Genomic DNA, 25,110 nt, shown 5'->3' on the forward strand with positions numbered 1-25,110 from the left:
TCCTCATCAGCCCTATTCTCCAGACCCTTCAGCAGCTTTGTTGCCCTTCTCTGGACCTGCTCCAGCATCTCAATATCCATCTTGGAACGATGGCCCCAGCACTGAACCCACTACTCAAGGGTTGGTCTCACCAGTATCAAGTAGAGGCACAAGCCCTGCCCTGGCCCTGCTGACCGCACTGTTACTGATGCTATTGCCAGGATGCTGGTGGCCTTCTTGGCCACCTGGCCACCCAGTGGCTTGCTTTCAGCTGTCTGTGGACTAACACTCCCAGGTCCTTTTTCACGGGGCAGCTTTCCAGCCACTCTTCCCCAAGCCTGGAGCATTTACAAGGTTGTTGTGACTCAAATGTGTTGTGACTCAAGGGCAGGACTTGGCACTTAGCCTCACTGAACCTCATACAGTTGACCTCATTGTGCGAGTCATGGCCCACAACAGCAGGAACAAACACCCCTTCCCTCACAAAGCTAACCCCAGCCACAGAACAAGCAGATTGGCAGCACAAAACCTGGAGCAATTCTGTGTGATGTGGGTGCACTGGGTGTCTCTGTGCCACCATTGCACACCCTGGTACCTGGTGAAGGTCTGTGGAGCTCCCCAGACTTCAGCTCCAAGCCCTGATGCGTGAGAGGGCTAAGGAGTGGAGTGCAATGCATCAGGAGGTGGTGCCACATTAGCAGCAAAGGAAAGAAGTAGCACAAGAACTCTACCAAATAACTAACTGCAGTTTTTCTTTAATACCAAGTCAAATGCTCCTCCTAGTTCCTGAGAAATTGATGCCTGGGGGGTGGAGGGGGAAGTCTATCAGTGTATACACAGACACTGCAGTATCATACATCTGTATTGCCAAAGCATTTCCCAGCATCTAGATTTGAAAGTGCCAAGCACAAACGTGAGGAATGAACTCACTGCTGAAATTTATAACCAGTTTATTATCACATAAAGGCAACACAGCTCTGGGTGCATAGTGAATTTGCTAGAGGTGCACCCTAACAACATGAGTTGAACTTCTAGAGACGGCAAACATATATATTCCCCAGCGTGCTCCCACCCCTCTCATCAGGACTGAGACAAAACCTGCACTTTTGACCTGGCCAGTCTTTAGACATGTTTGCCCCTCACCTTTCTCTCCCAATACACAAGAATGAACCTCACACAATGCAGACCACAGCCAACCAATCAGCCCAACAATCGAACCCCAGGGTCCCCAGAAATTCCCCTTGCAAAAGCCAAATATTAAAGACAATTTCTCACACAAAATATCATTAGTTAATGGATACTCTGCAAAGCTATCTCTGTCTTGATCATCTGCTACTGCAGAGGAGGAAAATCCACTTAATTCCTGCTGCTGTCAACAAATATTCCTCCACCACCTTCTCTTAGGCTCCAGGGAGAAATTGATCCAGTGGTGACTGCACTGCACTCAACCAGACAAAAAACAAGGAAGGTGTCTTCCAGTCTGCACCACTTACATGGTTGGCATCAGATGAAACAGAATGGAATGCTGTTATGAAACAGAAAAGCAAGCCAAAATGGATGCAAAAGCAGAACAATCAAGGTGGTTGTCCCCTCAGAGCTCAAGCCAGGATGATGTACAACACAGGACCCTGAAGCAGAAGAGCACAAGCTACATGGAAACGTGTCCAGCTCTGGAGCCCCCAGCCCAAGAAAGACATAGACCTGCTGGAGAGGGTCCAGAGAAGGCCATAAAGATGATCAGGGGGCTGGAGAACCTCTCCTCTGGGGACAGGCTGAGAGAGTTGAGCTCCAGGTAGACCTTACAGCAGCCTTCCACCTGAAGGGGGCTGCAGGAGAGCTGGAAAAGGACTTTGTACAAGGCCTTGTAGCAAGAGGATGAGGAGCAATGGCTTTAAACTAGAGCAGGGCAGATTTAGATTGGACATTAGGAGGAAGTTTTTTTACTATGAGCACAGTGAGGCACTGGGACAGGTTGCTCAAAGAAGCTGTGAGTGCCTCATTCCTGGAAGTATTTAAGACCAGACTGGATGAGGCCTCGAGCAGCCTGGTTTAGTGGAAGGTGTCCCTGCCCATCGCAGGGGGATGGAACTAGATGATCTTTAAGGCCCCTTCTAACTCAAGCCATTCTATGCTTCTTTGTATAAAATGACATAACCTTGATATGTTGGGGGTGAGGTGCTTTACAGGTGGCATGAGCTGTAAGCCCAACACCACACACTTAAGTACAGCTGCACACTCAAAAGGAAGAGCTACTGCCAAGCCCATGCACCATTTCACTCTCTGGGACAAACTCCAAGATCACTTTTCTGTCTTTGGCCACAGAAGCTTCTTAGCCCAAACTTCACCAGCAGCTTCACAGCAAGCAGAATGTTGGCATTTTACTGCAGGCCACTGCTGGCAAACAGTTACTCTGCAATTTGTTTCCTCTGATGTGGCCAAAAAGAGCCTTCAGCTTCAAAATGCTCAGCACTCAGCGCTACCAAGCAAGTATTTAAGTACAGTGAGTTCAAGCAGTTTGCATTGCTCAGCTTTGTTCTGCACCTTTGTACCATTATCTAATTTAGTATCATAGTATCATTCAGGGTTGGAAGGGACCACAAGGATCAGCTAGTTCCAACCCCTCTGCCATGGGCAGGGACACCCCACACTAGATCAGCCTGGCCAGAGCCTCGTCCAGCCTGGGCTTAAACACCTCCAGGGACGGGGCCTCGACCACCTCCCTGGACAACCCATTCCAGGGCTTCATCACTCTCATGGGGAAGAACTTCCTCCTCACATCTAGCCTGAATCTCCCCACCTCCAGCTTCATTCCATTCCCCCTAGTCCTATCACTCCCTGAGATCCTGAGAAGTCCCTCCCCAGCCTTCCTGCAGGCCCCCAACAAGGGCTGGTGATTCTGAGACCTTCCTGAGGCACCTATAAAACACTTCATCAACCACCCCATTCTGGTTGCATGGCCTATAGCAGACCCCCATCATGACATCTGTCTTGTTGGCCTACCCCCTGATTCTTACCCACAAGCATCCAAGCCTGTCATCACCATCACTGTCATGCTCAAGATAGTTGAGGCCTTCCCTAACATGCAGGGCTGCCTCACCACCCCTCCTTCTGGGCCTGTCCCTTCTGAATCACAGAATGTTAGGGGCTGGAAGGGACCTTGAAAGCTCATCCAGTCCACCCCACCTGCCAGAGCAGGGTCACCTAGAGCAGATCACACAGGAACACAGGTTTTGAGTATCTCCAGAAAGGGAGACTCCACAACCCCCCTGGGCAGCCTGTTCCAGTGTTCTGTCACCCTCACAGGCAAAGAATTTTTCCTCATGTTTCCACAGAACTTCCTATGCCTCAACTTCCACCACAGCCCCTTGTGCTGTCATTGGGCCTCACCCAGCAGAGCCTGGCTCCAGCCTCTGGGCACTCACCCTGCACATCTTTATCAACCTGAATGAGGTCACCCCTCAGGCTCCTCCTCTCCAAACTAAAGAGACCTAGCTGCCTCGGTCTCTCCTTGTAAGGAGGATGTTCCACTCTCTTAAAGAAGAGCCTATAGCCATCTAACACAGCACTCCAGCTGTGGGATTCATCTCACCATGCATCTGGCTGGACAATAGCTTGTTTCCCACGCTCTGTGCATTGGCAGAGACACACTTCAGTCATGGCCCTTTGTGTAGGGTAGGGGACTGCTCCCTGCTTGATGCCTCCCAGGCACTACCATCAGTCCTAGCTGATCAATGGCCCTTCCATTTTCCTTCTTGCATGGCCCACTGTCCCCTACCTCCTCTGAGATAGCAGTAGAGCCATCACATCGTTCCGTATGTGTTCCAGGCTTGTCTCCAGCCAGACTGCTCCTTCCCCTTTTCCCCTTCCAATCTAGCATGATAAAGTCCTAGTAGCCTGTCAGTTTATTCAGGGACCTGGTTACTGGCTTAGTACCAAGCAACAAAGCCTTCATCCTTCACAAACTTCATTTTTCCACAGAAAAGGTGTCCTAGTCTGATTCAGAACAGCTAGCCCAGAAACCTGTTAGTACATCCAGCATGACTGGAGCCTAGTTACCCATTCTTGATGGCCAGGGATTTCAGAGAAGGGACTCTGGGAAACACCATGTGGATAATTAAGCACATCACCTTCTCTGCATTCAAGAACAGAAAACATTCAAGGGGCAGCACCAAAGACTAATTTTGGAGAGATGCTTGCAACTTGGAGCACACAAATTAACACAAATCCTAACTGTACTCATTTGCTGCTTTACTACAAAGCAGGGAAAGCTTTGCTGGTAAAAGGGAGAAGAATGTGCTTAGAATGTTAGTTGTCTGCTTGCTATGAACATTTGAGGTTTTCATTTGATCTTTTTTGTAAAGACACTAAGTTGGCAGCTGTGCTTTCCACTTTTTGGAGGCTAAGTTGTTTTTTGTTTGATCATTTTCATCGTTCTTACCTGTGTTAAGATTCCATGGTCCTGCTCTGGAAGGGGTGTTGGACTCACAGATCTCCAGAGGTCCCTTCCAACCCCTAACACCCTCTGATGCTGTGATCAAGGAAGACAAAGCTTGTCTCTGTAATTTAGAGCTTTGATTCTTCTGAAGTGGATTATTTGCAATGGACAGCAAATACAAAAAGCATCTTGAAACACTAAATAGTCCCAGACATGGTTACTTGGTTGTTGAATACTATATTCCTTTGGCACCACTTCTACTCCATGGCTGCAGATGCCCAATTTAAAATGTCATTCATTCAGGTCTGTATAATGATGTTAGTCACTGGTAAGACTCCAAACATGCTCTTCTGCAATCTGCCTCTGGTCACTGGATACACAAGCCCTTAGCAGTAGGGATGCAGAGCTTCGAATCCCTACATGGATGCCTCTTTATGATCCTATTCTTTGGCTGCAGGGAGGGAAATACCACAATCCTCTGAACTAGAATGAAACAAGACATCAAGTTGGAAATAAGCTTTACTAAAATAGATTTGAACAAGGCATTGCAAAGTTGGAAGCATTTACAAGAGCTGCTGAAATATCCAGCATGGAATTCACCCAGGTATGGTTACCAACCACAAGAAGGGTAACAGCTTTTAGACATAACGTGTGTGTTGTATAAAAAAACCCAAATCAACTTCCAAGTTGCTCATCAAATCTGCCTCCAAGGTACCTCTGGACAGTTTCTAGGCTACTCTGGTAAACTAACCAGGCATCATAAATTATTTCTGCACTCAGCTCAGCAAAAGCTCACTCCAGAAAGGTGTGCACACCTGCAGGCAGGGTACAGCAGACAACGGCAGCAACACCTGACAGTTTTACATCAGGACTGAGACACAATCACTGGGTTTGTGGTTCTGTCTGCAAGAGGCACCACTGCACAGACCATTTTAAAAGGTGCAAGGACTAAAGGCAGTTGCTGCAGATATAGAGACAGGTTAAAACTAGAATTGATCTTCTTCAGCACTGAAGCGTAGGTCATCCTACTGGAAAACCCAAAGCAACAGCTTGCTCTCAGCAGAACATGCTGGAACTTCACCAGTTCAAACTCAACATCCAAAGGGACCTTCAGAGCTACAAGTGATTGCCACAGAATATATGAACCTGTTCCTTTCAGCTGCATCATACAAAACCTGGGACGTACTGGTGCAACGTTACAATCCTAAAAGTGTTTTTGCCTCCTCGCTCTGGGCCATGAGGGTTTCACTGGCATACTTCTGAAGAAGCTCCATCTTCTTTCTCCTCACAAGAGCTGCCTCAATCTGCAAACACAACAACAGGGTGAGAGTCAGGTGAGGTGAGCTGCTCAAACCTGGCATGCTACTCAGACAGGAAGAAGGAAACCACAGAAGACAGTGCAAGCTAGGTGTTCACTAGTGTAGGCATAGTTGAATTGGGATAGATCAGGAGGCTGTGTTTTAACACTCAGCTGAAGCTCATGCAAGTCTAAAGCAACATTAAGAGAGATGCCTCCCTTTCAGAGCTACACTCCTACTGTTTTGAATTAGGATGTTAGCTACCACTTTGTTTTACTCTCAGTACAGAATTTTGTTTCAGTCATCTCAGATACAGTTTTAGCAAATGCAGAGCATGTGGAGTGATGGCACACTGGTCCACACCCCTGAAGTAACAGTGAGTGGCTGTGCTTTTCACATGAGCCACAGCTATGAGCTTCTCTCCTAGGTGTTGTCTGAAGTGCCAGCAAAACATGATGCTTTAACAAGCACCTGCTTCAAAGGTCTACTAACAGCAACCTGCAAGGAGTGTTTTGATCTCTGTTATATGTGCCCAACCTGCACACAGCATCTCTCAAAAATTTGTACTCTGAAATGTAGCTCTTTGTAATTGAGAATCTAGAAGGCACAATCCCATAGGCATAAGGTATGATTTGCTACTAAAAAAAAGAGAAAAGGTTACACTGACTACTGTCTAAAGAGAAAAAATTGCTATGTATTCTTTTCTCCAAGTAGTTCCCTGTCTCTCTTGAACTGGGAAGCCCAAAGTGGGCCCAGTACTCCACAGGTGGCCTCACTAGGGCAGAGTAGAGGGGGAGGAGAACCTCCTCAAACTGCTGGTCAAGGTCACAGAAATAACAGGAAATGCCTGACCTAGCAAATGAAGACACTTTTCACTGCTGACCTGCCCTAAGATCTGTCTTGCAGAGGCCAGAGTGCAACTTGATTTTGTGGGCTCTTACCTCCTGTTGGGATGGCACTGGTACATGTGCAATGAATTTCGGCTGACCTTCTTCACCTTCTTTTTCCTTGCCGCTATCCTCATCGGACTGAAAAACAAAACAAACCCAAGCCACATCAAGTTTACTTTCTAAAGAGGTCACAGAATCATAGAATCACAGAATCAACCAGGTTGGAAAAGACCTCAGAGATCATCAAGTCCAACCTATTACCTAACACCTCCTGACAACTAAACCATGGCTCTAAGTGCCACATCCAAGCCTTTTTTGAACGCCTCCAGGGACGGTGACTCCACCACCTTCCTGGGCAGCACATCCCAATGGCCAATTACTCTTTCTGGGAAGAACTTTCTCCTCACCTCCAGCCTAAACTTCCCCTGCCACAGCACACCCCCCCCTCCCCAACCCCCCTTTTTTGTCTTTTTTTGACTTGTTTTGCCACAAGGGACCAGGGAGAGCCTGGTCCATGCCACACAAGAAGGTGGTGAATAAAACCAAATAACAAAGGCGTGTGACAAACATCACGTTCAGACCCTACTCCTTGACATTTTCAGAATGACTGCTTGCATTCTTCAGATGGCTTTTCCTCTGCTGTGGTGTGGGCATGAATGCAAAGATGCATTCCCTGCTTTCCCACATCTCTGGCTGCCATAGCAAAGCTGTAAACAAAAAGAGGAGCCAGCTAACCGAGAAGAAAACAAAGGCTTTCAAAATGTAAGAACCTCTTCCTTGTGTATCTCTGTATTGCTCTGCTCTCACACCTGAGAGCTGGGCTTATGAACCATGAGATAATACAAACACACCCTGGGATAGGATAGGGACAGAATAGGATAGGGACAGAATAGGATAGGGACAGAATAGGATAGGGACAGAATAGGATAGGGACAGAATAGGATAGGGACAGAATAAACCAGGTTGGAAAAGACCTTTGAGATCATCAAGTCCAACCCATCACCCAACACCATCTAATCAACTAAACCATGGCACCAAGCACCCCATCCAGTCTCTTCCTAAACACCTCCAATGATGATGACTCCACCACCACCAGATTTCATGGACTACTTCCTTTTTATTGTTGTGATAAATTCACTTAGGTGAGATATTATATTCCCCTGCCTAAGCACCCTCGTAGCCCTCCCCTGGACTCTCTACAGCAGTTTCCCATCTCTCTTGAACTGGGGACTAGGGGGATTGGAATGAAGCTGGAGGTGGGGAGATTCAGGCTGGATGTGAGGAGGAAGTTCTTCACCATGAGAGTGGTGAAGCCCTGGAATGGCTTGTCCAGGGAGGTGGTTGGGGCCCTGTCCCTGGAGGTGTTTAAGCCCAGGCTGGCTGAGGCTCTGGCCAGGCTGATCTAGTGTGGGGTGTCCCTGCCCATGGCAGGGGGGTTGGAACTAGCTGATCCTTGTGGTCCCTTCCAACCCTGACTGATACTATACTACTATACTATACTAGCAGTGACTGCAGCACCAGGATTCAACTGAGAACAAGACTCTGGCAACCCTTGGCTTCGCTATGCACAGACAGCACAAAAAGTACTGTACACTACTTCTGCTGTTACTTGTGCTGCACTTAGAAGCAAGACTGAGCAGTGTTAACAACTGAGTACCTTACAAACACCAGCACCCCTGGCAGTGACGGATAAATCAAACACAGCCTCAGCTAATTCTCACTCCAGTAAGAAGTCTTTGCTAGCTGCCAGCTTTCACCACTCTCTAGGGCTGGACCAAGCTTACTCATCTACTTCTCATCTTTACTAAATAGGGACAGTTATACAGTAAGCTACAGAACTACCAAATCAAAGGTCTTTTCCAACCAAAACAGTTTTATAAGATCATTCATCCCAACCATTCTCTAATTCTACCAAGTCTGGAGCTAAGCCATGTCCCTCAGCACTGCATCTCTGCCTCTTGGAAACACCTTCAGGGGTGGGGATTCAACCATCCCCCTGGGCAGCCTGTTCCAGTCTTTGAAGACCCTTTTCAGTGAAGAAGTTTCATCTCATATCCAACCTAAACCTCCCCAGCACCATTTCAGCCCATTTCCTCTCATCCTATCACTTGTTACCAGGGAGAACAGACCAACCTCTCCCTGGCTCCTACCTCCTCTCAGGGAGTTGTAGAGAGCCAGGGCATCTCTCCTGAGTTTCCTTTTCTCCAGACTAAATAACCCCAGATCTCCCTCTGTTAAGCAGAGAAAAGCAGAATGCAGCAGCAGATGTTCTTAGCAAGGCCATGAATGCAGACAGATTCTGCATCCAAGACAGCAGCCCAGAAGGCTCATGAAGGTCTACATCATTTTAGCCACCACATACCTCATCATCATTGACAGCATAGATATTCTCTTCCTCTTCCTCCTCCTCCTCCCCTCTTGCAAGTCGTGCTTCTCTCTCCTTTTTCCACTTTTCCACTGCTTCTGCTATAACTGATGAGCAAAGGAAAATGGTTAAGTGGATCTAATAGAATACATCAACACAGCCTGAGCAAAACCCAGAGGTGTGTTGAAGTTTGGAGACAGATGATATGTCAATGAATTACTACAGGCCACCTAGACATCAGGGGTTCCAGAAGGGCCCTCTGACCTCCAAGAAAACTAAACACCAGTGTTCATGGTTAAACAATTAGGTGAGACAGGAAAGAGGTATGGTCAGTTTTCACAAAGGAGGGAGCTAACTCACTGAGTTTTGGAGATCTCCCTCCTGCAACCTACTCTTTAATGTTCTTAAGCATTACAAATGTGGGGGAAAAGGGAGATTTTGCTTTAAGAAGCAACTGGCTGACAACATGAAATCATTAACAGCAGGAAATATGAAAGGGAGCTCCACAGCACATCCTCTTCCTGCTGAAATGCCTTACACAACACCTATCCAAGAGAAAGTCTGACAGCTAAGCACAAGACAACAGCCACAGAGTGGGGGAAAAAAACAGGCATCTTAACTTCAGAGTCCACTATCCTCCCTCTTCTTGGACTGATTTATGGAGGTTTGGAAGGTCACACACCTTTCTTTTCATATTCCTGTTCCAGTGGCTCCAGAATACCATCATCCTCATCCCTGTAGCCATAGTACTCTGCATCAATGGCTTTCATAAGCTCAGCTCGAGTTTTCCGAGGTGGTGGGAGGGCTGAAAGAACACAACTGTCATTCATCCAGGTCCATCCTGACAGCTTGCTGTGCATTCCCAGTTCCCATCCCCAGTTCTCAGAGCAACTACAAGCACCAACAGATCACCTGAACTGCTGTCCCACCTGGGAGTACTGGCATTTCACCCCAGCCTGCATAAAGCTGTCTGAATGCATGAGCTGGTATCTCACAGTTCCCACCCTCTGGCAATTCTACACTGTTCTGAACACAGTTGTTCTTCCCCCTGTACTGGAATCCCAATACTGAACAAGACTACTAGATGAAAGGAACAAAAACTGTCCCAAGGTCCCCCAAATCATGTAGTACTTTCATAAATTTCCTCTGCAGATGGCAAAAAGGAGCTGATTCAGCAGACCTCCCTCATTTGCAGGTCCAAGTAATTCCTATTCAATATACGGGGCTGTTCAGTCTGGAGAAGAGAAGGCTCCGAGGTGACCCAATTGTGGCCTTCCAGTATCTGAGGGGGGCTACAAGAAGGCTGGGGAGGGACTTCTCAGGATATCAGGTAGTGACAGGACTAGGGGGAATGGAATGAAGCTGGAGGTGGGGAGATTCAGGCTGGAGGTGAGGAGGAAGTTCTTCCCCATGAGAGTGGTGAAGCCCTGGAATGGGTTGTCCAGGGAGGTGGTTGAGGCCCCATCCCTAGAGGTGTTTAAGCCCAGGCTGGCTGAGGCTCTGGCCAGGCTGATCTAGTGTGGGGTGTCCCTGCCCATGGCAGGGGGGTTGGAACTAGATGATCCTTGTGGTCCCTTCCAACCCTGACTGATGATACTACTATGATACTATGATATAAAGCTTTACTCGCATCTAGTTTTACCTCCAACAAAAGCTGCTTCTAAAATTCTGTCCAAGCCATTTTCTTCTTCATTTTTTAGCTCTGGACTCAAAATACAACTTAGAACATATCAATAAAGTTAACCTGCCATGCTGGAAGGTTTCTATGAAACATTGATCCTTGCTGGCTTGAAGCCCTGGAAGAAAACAGTTGACTCTTTTCTAGCTCTTTAATTCAACTGCAAACAGCCAGCAGTGTTCTTTACCCAAACAAATAGCTTTTAATTAATTAATTAATTACTCATCTTCTGCATTTCATTCAGCCAACCTAAGGGACAGGATATGTTGTTGCTGGTATTCCCCACATATCACAGTGGACCTTTTACTCCAGAGATGCCACTAGGCAGGTGCATGCCTGGGGAGAGCTGTTAGTTACTTACGTTCCTTTTCAAAAAGCTCTCTCACTCCTGGTAGATCCTTTGCAGCTCCAAAGTATTTGTAACCTCTGTTTCCTGGAACTTCCTTCCCTTCATGATCTAACATCTTTGGTCCAATCCTCTGGAAAACAGAGTTAATTGCTTAAATCTTGCATTGCCTGAGCATCTTAGTTGGTTAAAGGGTTGAGAAGGGAGATATTCTGTACCAGTTCCAACTAGCCCAGGGGTAATTTTTAACAGCTTGTTTTTATACAGGTTCTTACTGTTGCTACTTATCACAGATCCAAAAATGTCCACACAACCCCTCACAAATACCTAAGCCTGTCTCATTCTCTGCACTAATATTTAGGTATCTAACAAACATGTGCCAAGAAACATACTTCTGATGTTTTAGCAAGTGAGAGCTGGTGTCATTACTTCAGTCTCAGCAGTAACTAGGTGAAAACCCTTCCACAGACCAAGTACAGGATATTAAAACAGCACTTATTGAAAGGTTAAAAAAAAAAACAGACCACAGCTGGTGGCAAGACCCCTCCAAGTGGTATTCCAAATGAAAAGTCTGATTTGCTCATGAAGAAAAACATTTCTTCTGACTCAACCTAATGCCCAGGTGGCCAAGAAGGCCAATGGCATCCTGGCCTGCATTAGGAATAGTGTGGCCAGCAGGAGCAGGGAAGTCATTGTGCCCCTGTATTCTACATTGGTTAGGCCACACCTTGAATCCTGCATCCAGTTCTAGGTCCCTCAGTTTAAGAAGGACATTGAGACACTTGAACGTGTCCAGAGACGGGCAGCAAGGCTGGGGAGAGGCCTTGAGCACAGCCCTGTGAGGAGAGGCTGAGGGAGCTGGGGTTGTTTAGCCTGGAGAAGAGGAGGCTCAGGGGTGACCTCATTGCCCTCTACAACTACCTGAAAGGTGGTTGTAGCTGGGAAGGGGTTGGTCTCTTCTCCCAGGCAACCAGCACCAGAACAAGGGGACACAGCCTCAAGCTGTGCCAGGGGAGGTTTAGACTCGAGGTGAGGAGAAAGTTCTTCACCGAGCGAGTCATTCGTCATTAGAATGTGCTGCCCAGGGAGGTGGTGGAGTCACCATCCCTGGAAGTGCTCAAGAGGGGATTGGACGTGGCACTTGGTGCCATGGTTTAGTCCTGAGGTCTGTGTTGATAGGTTGGACTCGATGATCCTCAAGGTCTCTTCCAACCTTAGTTATACTGTGATACTGTGATACTTTTAGGGGGCTGAATGAAGTTCCTCCCTAGTAAACACTGGCCAACTAATACATGGTTAACTAAATGTTGCAGGGATTTTTCTCACTACTGACTTTACTTGTAAGCAGAACTACCATGCAGCACTAAATCATCTATACTTACAGCATAGTCAGGACCTCCTAGCTCCTTTATTCTGAATTCCCAGTGTCCTTTCTCCCTCAGAAGTTTGTTTATCTCATCGTTCAGGTCCCGAATTCTGAATTCACCTAATCCAGCTGTTTAAAGGGCATAAAAAAAACAATGAGCAATAAATTAGGCAGCTCAATAGAAGCACAGGAATCCCTCCAGAACTCATGCAACAGGAACAGTATAGTTCACATGAAATGTCACTTTTACTGTAACTGCTTAGGAGTGGAGACTCAAAGCAATATAAGGATTAGAAAGCTAAATCTTACCATTCTGAATCTGTGCCACTTTCTTGGAAATCTCCCCAATGATCTGGTTAAGTAAGAACACAGAAGTGAATTTCACAAAACAACACACAAAAAAAACCACCAACAAAACAAACCAACCCCCCAAAACCAACCAACCCCCCCCAAACCTACCCATGCACCAAAAAACAACCAAACCCCCCCCAAACAAAACCCCAAGCCAACACCCAACACCCCCCAAGCCCCCCAAGCCAACACACAACCCAAGCCAACACCTCCCCCAAGCCCCAAGCCAACACCTCCCCCAAGCCCCAAGCCAACACCTCCCCCAAGCCCCAAGCCAACACCTCCCCCAAGCCCCAAGCCAACACCTCCCCCAAGCCCCAAGCCAACACCTCCCCCAAGCCCCAAGCCAACACCTCCCCCAAGCCCCAAGCCAACACCTCCCCCAAGCCAACAAACCCCAAGCCCACAAACCCAAGCCCCAAGCCAATAACCCCAAGCCAACACTTCCCCCAAGCCAATAACCCCAAGCCAACACTTCCCCCAAGCCCCCCAAGCCAACACTTCCCCCAAGCCCCCCAAGCCAACACTTCCCCCAAGCCCCCCAAGCCAACCACCCTCCCAAGCCAACAACCAACCCAAGCCCCAAGCCAACAACCAACCCAAGCCCCAAGCCAACAACCAACCCAAGCCCCAAGCCAACAACCAACCCAAGCCCCAAGCCAAAACAAAACAGCTTAGAAAAGGTTTAAAAAGCCCTTCAAAGATTCAACTTGTAAGCTGGGGCTTTTGATCCAGAAAATGGACCTGAGCCTGTAATTGCGAAGCTCATCAGAGATTTTATTCAGGCACAAAGACACTACCTCAAAAGCATCAAATCAGGGAAATATTTTTACAGCAGCACATGTGATGAGGGCAAGGGCACATGAAAAATGCAGAGAAAGGTTGAGAGGACTGGGTTTGATTCACCCTGAGAGAAGACTAAAAAGGACTAACTCACTGCTGTCCTCAGTTATCTAAGGGAGCGTACAGAGAAGACAGAGCCACTGTTCAACGGTGTGTGGCAAGAGGAAAAGCAGCAAGCAAGAAGTTGGAGCTGGGGAAATTCAGATTAAATTCAAGGGGGAGGGGAAAGTCATTAGGAAGGTTATAAAACACTGGAACACAAGCCCCAAAAAGCTGTGGAGTCCAAATCCATGGAGATACTCAACACTCAGTTGGACATAGCCCTAGGCAACTGGAAGCCTGCTTTGTACACATGGTGTAATGGTGTACAATGGTTTGGATTGGAAAGGACCTTAAAGATCATCTAGTTCCAAACCCCCTGCCATGGGCAGGGGACTTCTTCCACTAGCCCAGGTTGCTCAAGAACCTGTCCACCCTGGCCTCGAACACCTCCAGGCAGTGGGCATCTACAAACCTCCCTGGGCAACCTGTTCCAGTGCCTCACCACCCTCACTGCAAAGAATTTCTTCCTAATCTCCAGTCTCAATTTCCCCTCTTCCAGCTCAAAGCCATACCCTGACCCATCACTACAAGTCCCTCCCCAACTTTCTTGTGGGCCTCCTTCAGGTACTGGATGGCTGCTTTGAGGTCTCCCTGGAGCCTTCTCTTGTCCAGGCTGAACAGTCCCAGCTTTCACAGCCTGTCCCTATATGGCAGATGCTTCAGCTCTTTGATCATCCTTATGGCCTTCTATACCAAGCAGAGACATCTCAGTCTCCCACCAGCAGTGCCAGAATGCTCTGATGGGTGTGCAGGGTGCATATCTCACCATGTATCTGGCACATGGGAGGCAGTCACCAACCTCCCCAGACCACCAACACGTTGAGAATTTCATCCCATTATCTGCCCAAAGACAAAGCAGTTACAGGGTGATTCCCATGGCCCATACATCCAAAGCCTTTCCAGAGCCACCAGTGTGCATTTGCAGCCCAGAAAGCAAATCACATCCTGGGCTGCATTAAGAGAAGCATAGCCAGCAGGGCCAGGGAGGTGATTCTCCACCTCTGCTCTGCACTGCTGAGACCCCACCTGGAGCACTCTGTTCAGTACTGGAGCCTCTATTACAAGAAGGATCTGGAGATGCTGGAAGGTGTCCAGAGAAGGACCATGAGGATGAGCAGAGGGCTGGAGCTGCACTGCTATGAGGACAGACTGAGAGAGTTGGGGTTGTTCAGTCTGGAGAGAAGGCTCTGAGGTGACCTAATTGTGGCCTTCCAGTATCTGAAGGGGGCTCCAAGAAAGCTGGGGAGGGACTTCTCAGGGTGTCGGGGAGTGATAGGACTAAGGGGAATGGAAAGAAAAATAGACATGGGTAGATTCAGATCGGATGTTAGGAAGAAGTTCTTCCCCATGAGGGTGGTGAGACACTGGCACAGGTTGCCCAGGGAGGTGGTGGAAGCCTCATCCCTCAGGGAGGTTTTTGCAGCCAGGCTGGATGTGGCTCTGAGCAACCTGCTCTAATGTGAGGTATCCCTGCCCATAGCAGGGGGGTTGGAACTGGATGATCCTTGAGGTCCCTTCCAACCCTGACAATTCTATGACTTTCCAATCTAAATGATTCTGTGATTTAACTTTCAGCATACTGGCAAAAAAACCCCACAAGCTATCTGTGAGCATGGTGTGTGACCAGGCAGAGCTGAAGCTGTGCCCAGTGCGGAATCAGAAAGATTACCTGCCGCCTCCACTTCTCAGCTTTAGGCAGTTCATTGCACTCTGAAGCAAGGAAGGGTCTCCGCTCCTGTTGGGACAGAAACCACACACCAGGAAGTTTTAACACCAACAGATTCATTTCACACCACCTTTCTTACCTGATTAGTCCCCAACTATGCCACCAAGCCCACTGATATTTTACTAGGTGGGAGACAGAAGCAATTTACAGCCTCAGCAAATTCAACTACCACAGGATATAAAAACCTATCTGAAATCCACTTGATTCCAAACAAAAGCTGTCACTGCTTTGTTCAAGACATCCCCCACGATCCTCCCCAGTACAAAGAATGCTCCATTTAGGGCAAATCACATAGTTTTTAATATACAAGCATCTAAAATTCACTCTCTTCCAAGCAGCTCTTAAGTTTAGGTCTTCTTTCTTAATTGTTACTACTATAAAAATGTAATTATTTCCATCCCCCCCCCCCCCCCCCCCCCTCCCCCCCATCATTTTGTTCTGTACTCCTCCAACCACAATCTATCTGGAAACCTTTCCTCAACCTTCTTCACACACCTTGAGTCCTGTGTCCAGTTTTGGGCCCACTCAGCTTAGGAAAGATGTTGAGCTGCTGGAAGGTGTCCAGAGAAGGACAACAAAGCTGGGGAGGGGTCTGGAGCCCTGTGAGGAGAGGCTGAGGGAGCTGGGGTTGCTTAGCCTGGAGAAGAGGAGGCTCAGGGGAGACTTTCTTGCTGTCTACAACTACCTGAAGGGAGGTTGTAGCCAGGTGGGGGTTGGTCTCTTCTCCCAGGCAACCAGCACCAGAAGAAGAGGACACAGTCTCAAGCTGCGCCAGGGGAGGTTTAGGCTGGATGTTAGGAAGAAGTTCTTCCCAGAGAGATTGACCATTGGGATGTGCTACCCAGGGAGGTGGTGGAGTCACCATCACTGGAGGTGTTTAGGAGGAGACTGGCTGAGGCACTTGGTGCCATGGTTTAGTTGATTAGATGGTATTGGGTGATAGGTTGGACTTGATGATCTCAAAGATCTTTTCCAACCTGGTCTGGTCTATTCTATTCACATTCTGTTGATTTGCTTAAACAAACACTTCACCTTACCTCTAGGACTCAGTGTGCAGTTATTTTCTCCCTTTCCCTACAGCACTTCCACAGCTCTTCCAGTTACACATTAAAACCCTTTCCTTACAGAGTATCCCAGAAACTCTACCCCACCTTATTCATGGAATCTCTTCCACTACAGCTTCCCTAAGCTGTTAGTTCCCACTTTACTGCATCATATTGCTCACACTCATTGAAAAACATCATTTCTTAAGGTACAAACATAGGACACCTCAGCTTCCAGGATTCCTGGGTCTGTTACCCCAGATTAAAATTGGTAAGCCTGTCCTAAAGAACCTCTTGGTAAAAGTTACTGATTTGATGGGTGGACCACTTGGTGGAAAAGGCATTGGCTTGTGGTGACCACACTCAGAGAGTAATGGTCAGTGGCTCCATGTTTGAGAGGAGAACAGTGGGGAGTGGTGTTCCTCAGGGGACCACTGTTTAACATCTCTCTCAATGATATGGACAGTGGGATGGAGGCACCTCAGTGAGTTTGCCAGTGACACCAAGCTGTGTGGTGCAGCTGACATGCTGGAGGGAAGGGATGGTATCCAGAGAGACCTGGACAGGATGGAGAATTGGGGCCATGCAACCTGCATGAAGTTTAACAAAGACGGGGCAAGGCTCCAAGAACAAATCCAGGCTGGGTGAAGAATGGACAGAGAGCAGAGCTGGGGAGAAGCTCACCATGAGAACAGTTAAGACATTGGAATAACCTCCCATGGGAAGCAGTGGATTCCTACACTGAACAGTTTTAAGACAGCTTGACAGGGTGCTAGGCCACCTCATTTAAAATATACTATTACCTAGAAGGGTTGGACCAGAGGATCCTCGGGGTCCCTTCCAACCTGGCACTCCTATTATGTGAACATGAATCTGTGGAGGCTCCAGGCCTGGAAGTGTTCCAAGCCAGGGTGGATGGGGCCTTGGTTAAGCTGCTTTAGCAGGAGAAGTCCCTGCCCATGGCAGGGGGGTTGGAATGAGATGATCTTTAAAGTCCCTTCCAACCCAAACCATTCTGTGATCCTCATACAACTATTCTTGCAATTTGAGTTATGACTCAGTAAAACCCATACAGGAACATCCAGAGACAGTCTGGAATCATCTTGCAGGTTCTGTGTGGGTCAGGGGTGCTCTTTCTTTCACCACAGCGATGGAGTTTTTTTTTAAACTATGAAGTTGCTGAGTGCATTTTTAGGTCAATATTATACCAACCAAAACAATCTTCTTATAGCAACCTAAAAAGCCCCACCCCAAACCCCAACTGCCCGACAGGGAAGACAACGTTGAACACACACACAGCTACCATGTGATGGGTTAACAACATGCCAATGCTGTGTCTCATGCAAGCCTCGAGTTCAGGGTGAGCCTGAAGGTCCTCTGTTTCGTGGTTACTGTTTTGTCACAATGTACCAATAAACAAGACTGAGAAGGATTTCTCTACCTCTTCTGGGAAGAGCTCCAAATAAACCTTGTGACTACTGTCAGCAAGACTAAGTGGGTGAGCACTGGTTTGCATAAGCAGTACCAGAAAGAGATAACTTCAATCTCAGAAGTGATTTCCCTTTTCTGCCCAGCATGCTGCCTCTGTTTATAGCATTATTGTAGCTTGGTTACTACACAGACTACCTGCATTGCAGCATAAATATTAAGTGGTGTTCTATTTTCACTTTTTTCCCTCAGTAGCCAAGCCCATACACCCCTGAAACACAGAATGGGTTGGGTTGAAAGGGATCTTAGAGATCATTTAATTCCAAACCCCCTGCCATGTCCCACTAGACAAGGTGGCTCAAGGCCTCATCCAACCTGGCCTTAAACACCTCCAGGGAGGGGGCGTCCACAACCTCCCTGGGCAACCTGTCCCACTACCTCATCACCCTCACTGTAAAGAATTTTTTCCTACTCTCCAACATGAATCTACCCTCTCCCAGCTCAAAGCCACTGCCCCTCATCCTGTCACTCAATGCCTTGCTAAAAAGTCACTCTCCAGCTCTCCTGTAGCTCCCTTCAGGTACTGGAATGCTGCTCTGAAGTGTCTGCTGAGCCTTCTCCTCTCCAGGCTGAACATTCCCGATTCTCTCAGCCTGTCCCCATAGGGAAGGTTCTCCAGCCCTTTGAACATCTCTGCAGCCTCCTCTGGACCCACTGCAACAGCTCCATATCCTTCTTGTGCTGAGGGCACCACAACTGGACAAGAAGAACATCAGACACACACATACATAACTAAACAAACCAGCTGAAAAGACTACAGAAAATTCTACTTGCCATTTCTGTTTTGTGTCTCTGTGAAATTCAGTCTCTACATCAGCTGCTTTCTAGATGACTAGTGCCCCCCACCTACAGGATACCTGTACCTGCACATGACCTGACAACTGGTCACACAGCTCTGAATGTGGCTTTCACTCCACTCTCAGGAAGAGCTAACAAAGCTTTAGTATTTGTACATCATACCTTAACTTTTCCCTCCTCGAGCTGAGCTTGTCGAAACCTTGCTAAGGCCGTCCTAAAGGAAAGGGAAGAAAAGCAGCAGATTCACTTTTACTAACCCACATTTGGCCAGGAGCAAGCTCTGCTCTGGATGCTGATTATGGACTTAATTGCAGCCTGTAGAAAACAAAGGCTTCATCATATTCATTGCCTTCCTCTTCCAGACAGTGATGACTTCAGCACTAGAAAGCCTCAGTGGTTAATTTCTAAGCTAAATATAAATCATAGAATCAATGAGGTGGGAAGAGACCTCAAAGATCATCAAGTCCAACCTGTCACCCAAGCCCTCATGACTACTAAGTTCATGACTACTAAATCCTGGTAAGCAGCCAATTGATTCTTCTATCAAACAGCAGCATGTTAGATTTTAGCAGCAAAATATTGTCAACAAGTTCTAAGCACAAAGCTCACAAATCTTAGCAGAGAATGCATAAAAGCAACCAAACACCTCTACAGAAGAGAAAAAGAAGCTTCAGTAGGAAAACAGCAGTCAGTGCTTCATTATTTTTCAACCAAGATCTTTTGAGTCTCTTAGGACTGAGCAGAGACTCCACATGCTACAGGTTTTTAATACAGAGTTTTATTTACTAGACCTTGAATAGTTACATTGAACAGCACAGAGCAAACAAAAGAGCATTTCAAACCTTTAACATCATACCTGTACCCTACAGCTATGCTAATTATCTGGGCTCCATCTGCTGTTAAGAGGCATTTCCAGCACAAAAATCACTCTCTGCAACCCAGTGTCCCAGAGGCACTGGATGGGATAGCTTGCAAGGTATCAGACTGCAGTGTAGTCTCTTCAGCCTGGTACAAGCTCAGGAATTGTTTTAGGAAGAAGAACAAATGTGAGACAAGCATATTGAAGAGTCTCAATCTAGTGGTTCTAGATGTGGCCTGCAAACCTTTTTGAGAAGTACTCAAGAAAGCCAGTGGCATCCTGGCCTGGATCAGGAACAGTATGGCCAGCAGGAGCAGGGAAGTCATTCTGCCCCTGTACTCAGCACTGGTCAGGCCACACCTTGAATCCTGTGTCCAATTCTGGGCCCCTAAGTTTAGGAAAGATGTTGAGTTGCTGGAAGGTGTCCAGAGAAGGACAACAAAGCTGGGGAGGGGTCTGGAGCACAGCCCTGTGAGGAGAGGCTGAGGGAGCTGGGGTTGCTTAGCCTGGAGAAGAGGAGGCTCAGGGGAGACCTCATTGCTGTCTACAGCTACCTGGAGGTCGTAGCCAGGTGGGGGTTGGTTTCTTCTCTCAGGCACCCAGCACAAGAACAAGAGGACACAGTCTCAAGCTGTGCCAGGGAAGGTTTAGGCTGGAGGTGAGGAAGTTCTTCATAGAAAGAGAGATTGGCCATTGGGATGTGCTGCCCAGGGAGGTGGTGGAGTCACCATCACTGGGGGTGTTTAGGAAGAGACTGAATGGGGTGCTTGGTGCCATGGTTTATTTGCATAGATGGTGTTGGGTGATAGGTTGGACTTGATGATCTTTGAGGCCTCTTCCAACCTGGTTAATTCTGTTCTAAAACCAGGCTGGCCAGCGAGTCCTACTGAGCAAGCACACGGCACAGGAACCTCTGAACCAAACAGAGCCAGAGTCCCAGGCAAGCAGAACACAGGAGCACCACTCTGCTGCTTCAAATACCGGAGACACGGCAGAGTGATCTCTGGACGCCTCAGGCACTGTGCCCCAAGGCCACAGTGAGCGATGCTTGTACTGAAGCGCACCCTGAAAGGATATGAGCACAGGCAGCGCCCACCCCACCAGACATGCCCAAGCAGACATCCCCAGCCATACTTACATGGCCTTTTCCGCGTTTCGAGCCTGGAATAGAGAAAACGGACATGTTGTTACTGACGGCGCTCGGCAGCATCTCCCCGCCCGCCGCCCCGCTGCTCAGCGCCTGGAAGCAGCGCTCGGACACCAGCGCCAGCCGGGCCGGAGGGTCACCCGGCCCGGCGCAGGAGCCACCGGCAGCACGGCGGGAACCACTCTCTGCGGAGCCCTATCGCTGGACAAAAGCACCAGCAGGACTCCCGGCCTCCCCGCACTTACCATGGTGCCAGCAGGTGCCGCGGACTCGCACGGCCCCTCCGCAAAACAACGCCAAAACCACCGGAGGCGGCAGGGAGCCCCGGAAGCAGACGCGGCCTCGGCCCGGAAGCGGAGGCGGGCGGCGGCTCCCGCCTCGCATGCGCCGTGCGGCAGGCAGGGGGCGGCAGGCAGAACGGCAGCGCAGCCCCGCCCCGCTCAGACGGCTGGGGCGGGAAAGCGCCGCGCAGCCCACAACTGTGTGCTATTTAATACCACTCCCACCCCTCTCCCGCTAAGGCTTTGAAACCTCGCAGCATTTCGCTGGAAATCTCAGTATCTTCACGCAGGGCTGTGTTGTGCTTCAGCTGCCCCTGTACGGCAGCCAGCCGTTATGGAGAATAACTCCCGTGCTCGCCTGCTGTAGTGGTAGTGCAGTACTTCCATCCACTGAGCAATAACAAACTATATTAAAAGGCAGTAACCCCACTATTCTATTCTCCATAGGCAAGAATGGAAAAGTGCTTTTGCATACATCCCATTCCAGCCTTACTGCACGGGATTCAGGCAGGCTGGCACATAGAGTGCCCTTCCAGCAGAGCCACAGAATAGCTTGGTTTGGAAAAGACCTTGAAGATCATTGAGCCCAAACATGCTCTAACTCTGCCAAGTCTGGGACTAAATCATGTCCCTCAGCACCGCAGCTCTGTGTCTTTGAAACACCTGGCAGGGTCAGGGATTCAACCTGGACAAAACTTTCCAGTGGTAGAGAACCCTTTCCATGAAGTTTCTTCTAAGGTCCAAGCTAAACCTCCCCTGGTTGCAACTTGAGGCAATTTCCTCTTGTCCTGTCACTTGTTACCAGGGAGACCAACCCCCACCTGGCTTCAACCTCCTTTCAAGGACTTGTAGAGAGCAATGATGTCTCCCCCGAGGTTCTCCCAGTGTTTGGACTCCTACAGCCACCTATTCCACCACGCACAGACTGCACCCTCAGTTGGACAGTTACAGTGATCCTTTGCAGCTGGTCTAAAAACCAAACTGGGAAGACTGGATTCCAGTGAGAATTTATTCAGTGGCTTCCAATAATTTTAACACAATGTCCCTTTCCAGACAATGCTATCCCTTCAGAGAGGCCTGTCTTATGTAGAAAAAACATCTTACACACTTATCTCCTCCTCTTCCTGATCTAGGCAATCCACCAGATCCATGAAAACCACTACACTCCCAGAGAAGACTCCTCCTTGGTCTTCAAAATGAATGAGGAGATGCTGTAGTGTCAAAGATTAATGCACAACAAATGAAATCTCAGCTTTGATTTTTCCAAATCCCCAGGATTTCTGAACTCACTATTAGCTTTTCATCCTCAGCTTTGGAACAACAGACACCTGAAGTAGCAGCAGCAATATTCTGGACTGCCCTCCAGAAAAAGATGGAAGAGAGACCCCAGAATAATTTCCTGCTTTTTAAAGTGACACCCTGCTATTCCTCAGCTTTCAAATCCCATTAGGGATTATTATTTGGCGAGACCCTGGAACAGGTTGCCCAAGCAGGTCATGGATGTCCCCTCCCTGAAGGTGTTCCAAGGCCAGGTTGGACAGGGCCTTGAGCAACTTGGTCTAGTGGAAAGGGTCCCTGCCCATGACAGGGAGGTTGGGACTAGATGATCTTTTAAGGTCCCTTCCAACCCAAACCCAGAATATGAATGCAGTGCTGCAGTGAGTATGATAAAGCAGTGAAGCACCACAGCACTAAGCAGCAAGAGATGCAGCGTCTTCATAAGCAAGCTTAATTGCCATATTCCACAGGAATGGAAAAGTAGATTAGAAATGTCACCAGCACAGCAGGTCTTCAACACAGCACTGCTTTAGCTACAGGTGAAGTCCAAGGACTTCCAAGACTTTAATCACAGAACTTCAAGCTTTATTAGTTTAATTAAGATAATGATATGTAAAGATCCAGGTAATTTATAGTAACCTGCCCCAAGGCTGAAGAATGTGCTGGCTGGCTATACCTCCCTGAGACAATGCTCCCTTCAGTGTGGATGTCATGAGGATTTTGGCAGCCACATGCAAGACTCAGAGGTACATTCATGCTCCAACAGCAGCTAGTAAAAGCCAACCAACCCAAACATACGCACCTCCCATTTAAAACCCCACACAACTCAGGCAAGCAGCTCTTCCCCACCCTTTAGTTCCACCCTTCAGCAAATAGTTTTAGCAAAAGGCAGCCTGCCATGGAATCACAACAGTCATAGCTATCACCATCTCACTCTTTTTACACTATGCAGGACCTGCCTTCTACATCTTTATGGTGCACTGACCAGGCAGAACTGAATCACAGAATGGTTTGGGTTAGAAGGGACCTTACAAGATCATCTAGCTACAACCCCCTGCCATGGACAGGGGACTTCTTCCACTACCCCAGGTTGCTCAAGGCCCTGTCCACCCTGACCATAAACACCTCCAGCAAGGAAGCATCCACAACCTCCCTGGGCACCCTGTTCCAGTGTCTCCCTACTCTGTCAAGAATTTCTGCCCACTCGCCAGTCTCAATCTCCCCTCTTCCAGCTCAAAGCCATTGCCCCTCGTCCTCTCACTACAAGCTTTTGGATCAAGTCTCTCCCCAGTTCTCCTGTAGCCTCCTTTGTGTACTGGAATGGTTTTAAGGTCTCCATGGAGCCTTCTCTTCAGGCTGAACTGCCCCAACTGTCTCAGTCTGTCCCTCACAGGAGAGGTACTCCAGCCCTTCAAGCCTTTTGGGGAAAACTAAAGCACCCCACGTGCTTCAAGTAAAGGGACTTCTGCCAATAGTCTGTTTCTTTCCATAACTGCAGCTCCAGCCTTCATAAAGCCTGTTCAAAGCAGCTGCTGCTAGCCAGCTGATCCAGGCTCCAGGCATCTTGTACTTTGTGTTTTCACCAGGAATCTTCTTTTTCTCCCTGAACTATGGCTCAAGGTTGTCCAAAGGCTTTGAACATCAAACAGTCCAAAAATTTTGGTTCTTTGCAACAATTTATTTCTCATGTATTAAGGAGCTCTAGATTGTGTTTGGTAGTGGGCTGCCAGAGCAAACAATGTGATCAGATTTCACCTGATGTGATATGGTAGCTATGACTGTCACAATTCTCTGGGACATATACTTTAGGCATCAGATTTCCTGGAACATGAAGATTGGGTAATGCACCTGCTTTTACAGTTCCAAGGACTCCCAGGGAAGATTCCTCACTGGGATCTTAACAGTTCACAAAGCAAGGAGCTCTCACCTCACCTACATGCTTGTCTGCCTCCTGGTGCATTACTGGACAATTTCATTGCATTTAACAGCCTTGCTTCCAAAATAGCTGGAAATGTTAATGGGATGCTGACTGCTTAATTACAACACAGACCTTGGAGGCAAGCAACAGTGCCAAGTCAGTTTTACCCTGGCCTAGCTGTAGATCCAGTACTTCTCTAGAGATCCATATACAAGCACCCCAACAGCACAGGCAATCTCCTCACCCCTACAGCACAGCCAGCCAATGAAGAACACTTCAGGACTGGAGAGCAAGGGAAGCCTTCGGTGTGTATGAAGATGCAAACTCAAGTGACTAGTGCCCTAGCCCTGATCATAACCAGAAAGAATCCCCACAATCTGTTAGAGCTCCTGAGGACAGCCGAAGTCCAGCTCGAGCTGTTAGATGCCATTAACGACAGCACATGTTAACAGCATGCCCCGAGTTGCACCTTAGAGCGAAGCACTGAGCAGACAAGAACTGCCCGTGTTTTTCTTGCTCATACAGACTTTCTGACCTGAGTGCACTCAAGGTCAGCTCCCTCGCTATGGAACTTTGTAACCATTTTAATCCTGGTAATCTAAGGGAAGTGCCTGCAACTGGGATGTTTTAACTAGTTCCTGATACCTGTGAAGGCTGAAGCACTAAGCACTGCTAACAAACCATTAAACTACTCCAGGTTTGGAGCCCCCTGTACCTCCAGGAAGTTTTGCATCTTTTTCAACGACTTCTAAAGAAATGCCTTAACTGCACCAGCACAGATGAAACAAACCCACTCTGAGGTCACACAATCCACTCACAGAGGCACATACATACACACAGCCTGAAAGAGCTGCACGCATCAGTGTGACACTGCTGGATGGAAGCTTCAGAGAGCACAAAAGAAAAGTCCAAACTAAGC

The 25,110-nt window shown here is 48.1% G+C and overlaps 1 protein-coding gene across 3 annotated transcripts; it reads right to left on the reverse strand.

The window, feature by feature from the left end:
• Window positions 1-912: 912 nt before the first annotated feature.
• On the reverse strand, window positions 913-21,075 carry ISY1 (ISY1 splicing factor homolog). Of its 3 annotated transcripts, none has more exons than XM_068162648.1 (12): window positions 20,960-21,075; window positions 20,706-20,728; window positions 18,871-18,922; window positions 15,323-15,388; window positions 12,667-12,709; window positions 12,374-12,486; window positions 11,007-11,124; window positions 9,650-9,772; window positions 8,965-9,074; window positions 6,654-6,740; window positions 5,601-5,718; window positions 913-4,865 (listed from the first exon to the last, which is right to left on the reverse strand). In XM_068162648.1, the coding sequence occupies exons 1-11, from the start codon at window positions 20,960-20,962 to the stop codon at window positions 5,611-5,613; spliced, it is 846 nt and encodes a 281-aa protein (XP_068018749.1). In that variant the 5' UTR covers window positions 20,963-21,075; the 3' UTR covers window positions 913-4,865; window positions 5,601-5,610. The 3 variants fall into 3 exon arrangements, with proteins under 3 accessions (XP_068018749.1, XP_068018748.1, XP_068018747.1); XM_068162647.1 differs by having other exon boundaries at window positions 913-4,897; XM_068162646.1 differs by lacking the exon at window positions 913-4,865 and having other exon boundaries at window positions 4,916-5,718.
• Between the last annotated feature and the right edge of the window lie 4,035 nt (window positions 21,076-25,110).

Source organism: Melanerpes formicivorus, unplaced genomic scaffold (assembly GCF_026170545.1).
Source record: "Melanerpes formicivorus ecotype bairdi unplaced genomic scaffold, bMelFor1.0.p_v2 SCAF_66, whole genome shotgun sequence".
Taxonomy (NCBI): Eukaryota; Metazoa; Chordata; class Aves; order Piciformes; family Picidae; genus Melanerpes; species Melanerpes formicivorus.

Excerpts from the sequence above, each read along its gene's own strand:
- ISY1 (XM_068162648.1), bottom strand. Across the intron at positions 12,710-15,322 it reads CTGAGAAGTGGAGGCGGCAG|ATCATTGGGGAGATTTCCAA; the intron begins GTAATCTTTCTG and ends TTACTTAACCAG. Across the intron at positions 9,075-9,649 it reads ACAGGAATATGAAAAGAAAG|TTATAGCAGAAGCAGTGGAA; the intron begins GTGTGTGACCTT and ends TTTGCTCATCAG.